The sequence below is a fragment of the Raphanus sativus genome, chromosome 4 (assembly GCF_000801105.2).
Source record: "Raphanus sativus cultivar WK10039 chromosome 4, ASM80110v3, whole genome shotgun sequence".
Classification (NCBI taxonomy): Eukaryota; Viridiplantae; Streptophyta; class Magnoliopsida; order Brassicales; family Brassicaceae; genus Raphanus; species Raphanus sativus.
In genome coordinates, this window is record NC_079514.1 from 10875583 (window position 1) to 10878323 (window position 2741).

General features: G+C 36.4%; 1 protein-coding gene across 1 annotated transcript; it reads left to right on the forward strand.

The window, feature by feature from the left end:
• Positions 1-235: 235 nt before the first annotated feature.
• LOC108854540 (UPF0725 protein EMB2204-like) lies at positions 236-2185 on the forward strand. Its single transcript, XM_057007954.1, has 6 exons — positions 236-277; positions 460-835; positions 961-1098; positions 1192-1381; positions 1473-1584; positions 1634-2185. The coding sequence occupies exons 2-6, from the start codon at positions 656-658 to the stop codon at positions 2007-2009; spliced, it is 996 nt and encodes a 331-aa protein (XP_056863934.1). The 5' UTR covers positions 236-277; positions 460-655; the 3' UTR covers positions 2010-2185.
• Positions 2186-2741: the final 556 nt, after the last annotated feature.

Genomic DNA, 2741 nt, shown 5'->3' on the forward strand with positions numbered 1-2741 from the left:
CAACTTGGACCAGATTCCTTCTCCTTTTTCACTTTTCATTTCTAATTATATATTTTAGTAATTTTATATTAAGAATAACTGTCTAAAGTTCTTAAAACAAATGCTAAAATTATTTTTTAAATTTGAATTATAATGTTCACTTTAACCAAAATGTTTTTTGGTGGTTTGAGCCCAAGGCCCAGTACTAAGAATTTATGGACTTAGTAAACAGAACAAATAAAATATCTCAAACTATCTGTCTGTTGTTCTTCCCACTCTCCAACTCTCGAGCTCTCAGGTAAGCTTCTTCAGTCTTCCTCGTAGATCAAATAGTTTCGTATCTAAACGTAATTATCTCTTTCTTCCATTGTTTATGTCGATCTTAAAGCGATAAATCCTAATTTGGATCACGTGGAACCTTCACTTTGATTGTAATGACGTAGAAACCCTAATTTCGTAGCCTCTGTTGCTGTGTTGCAGTTCTTCATAAACACAGCTGCGTTTTCTTTGCGGGTGAGTAATGCATGCATGTGGTAGCGGGGAACTAGTCAACCCCTTAACTCACATATCGTTAACGCGTATAAGCCGACCAAAAGCGGCCACAAATTATAAAAACAAGCCCAATTGAAGCCCAGCCGTTGCTTGACCTAAACCTAAATCACAGAGAGGCGCTGAGATGGGGCGGGGGCGGAAGGTGAAGATGGGGCGGCGACAGACGCTGAAGATAGGGCGGCGCCAGAAACGGCGTTGGCGGAAGGTGGAGAAGGGGCGGAGGATTAAGAATGGACCGAAAGATATTCAGGAGAGGCACGATCTTCTAATGGCCAAATACATTGAAACACGGAGTAAATCGGAGGTAATATTATGTAATCTTTCATCGACCGACGAAATTTGTTTTTTTTTTTGGTTTATATCATGCATGTATGTATGAATCCGAATTGTCCCTCCTCTTGTTGATTTTTGAGGAATATTTGCTCTTAGGGTTTCGATGTTAGTCCAGCACCGTTCTCGCTTAACCCACTGACAGCACACCACTGTGGTCATGGTTATTGTGATAGTTGTTGTGAGTTTGCCCTCCTTTATGCGAGGATGGGCCTTCATCGTTACAGCTTACTCCAGGTTCTAAATAGTGTTTCTTTGCCCTGCTGGCTTTCTTATTATTATTTTTTTGCTTGCTCGATCTAATTTCTTTATTTTTTTTTTCAAATTTAGGGGAAAAAATTGCAGCTCAGTAGCATAAAGAAATACAACAAAACCGCTTGTACTCATATTGACTCTTACTACATCACTTTGGAAGCCGAGGATCCAGTCATCCCTGGTTCTCTCCTGACTTTTCAGACCAAAGTTAGTGAAAGAAGATACCGCAAATTCGATCTCAAGTGCACTGTTGCTAGACTTCTAGGTAATAAATAGTATTTCATTATTACTAGTTCACTACAACAAGTCATCAATCATATCAATGTCTCAGTTTTAATCTATCTTAATTTGTGTAGGTGAAAAAACCAAGGAGACCATCGAGGCCAAGAAAAGTAGCCTTCCCAACGTGCCTGAGTTGCCTCAAGAGGACCCTTTTGTTGAAGATGGCACCAACCGATTTTACAATTGGTAAATTGTTTTTTTTCTTAACTAAAAAAAAAAAGAACATTATAATCAACCACTATTACTTACTGATTTTTAAATTTCAGCTCAAGGATTCAGAGCTTGAAGACAATGACTGGATCCGTTTGTACTTGGAACTTGCCGTTGCTACAACCAATAGGAAATATGGTCGTCACCATGAAAGTCTGGCCGTTTTGAAGATTCTGGAAGTTGCTATTGAAAGTACCCAGGGACTTGGAGACTATGATGCAGTTTTCTACATAAGGTACGACGACTCTTGTGAGGCTCGAGTTGGTAAGGATATCCATCGCGTTGCTATTGTCAGAAGGTTCTTTGATAAGCAGTCCGAAGTCTTGTATCTCCTTGGTCATAATCAGAGCATAAACAAAACTGCTGCCATCGAAGCTGGCTCGTCCTCTGCACAAGACTAGATCCACTTAGCGTATATATGTGGATCAGAATAATAAACTCCATCGGTGGAATGCTTTTTATGCCAACTTTTGTGTGTGTGTGTGTGTTTTGACTTAAATGTGTTGTTATACATTAATAATATTTCGTTGGTCAGACTAATTTATTTTACTGTTAAGTACATTGCTTTTTTAATTTATTTTATGCGTCCTTGTGTGGTTTTTAAGTGTGTTGTTTTTTCTCTGTGTAGCTCATTTCGTCTTGACCAAAACTTTTTCACTAACCATATCTCATCTCACTTTAGGCTGTGACGGGCCGATTACTTTAGTTTTTAAGTGTGTCGTTTTATTACTTTAATTTACTTTTTAAACTTTGTATTTTGTCACTATATTGTATAATCACAGACTTCCTTGAAATGTTGGGAGCAAATAACATTTTATTAAAATTTTAACAAATTTACAACTCTATAAAAAAATAAATATTCTATTTTATGTATATTCATTTGTTTATGGAAAAATACATGTAGCCAATTGTATCAATTTGAAATGGTTAGAACCACTCATGTGTACAATATATTTTGTAATTGAATGTGTAAGATTTGTTTAATACTCCCTTCGTTTTTCAATAACTGTCGTTTTGACATTTTTCACACAAATTAAAAAAGTTGTTGAAATATATGTAAGTTGTAATTAATTGTACCTCTTTGACAATAGTATTTGAGATAAATAAAATTATTTATAAAATCAATGCAGTTT

Excerpts from the sequence above, each read along its gene's own strand:
- LOC108854540 (XM_057007954.1), top strand. The coding sequence starts at position 656 with ATGGGGCGGGGGCGGAAGGTGAAGATGGGGCGGCGACAGACGCTGAAG. Across the intron at positions 1,382-1,472 it reads CACTGTTGCTAGACTTCTAG|GTGAAAAAACCAAGGAGACC; the intron begins GTAATAAATAGT and ends TAATTTGTGTAG. Across the intron at positions 1,585-1,633 it reads ACCAACCGATTTTACAATTG|CCACTATTACTTACTGATTT; the intron begins GTAAATTGTTTT and ends CATTATAATCAA.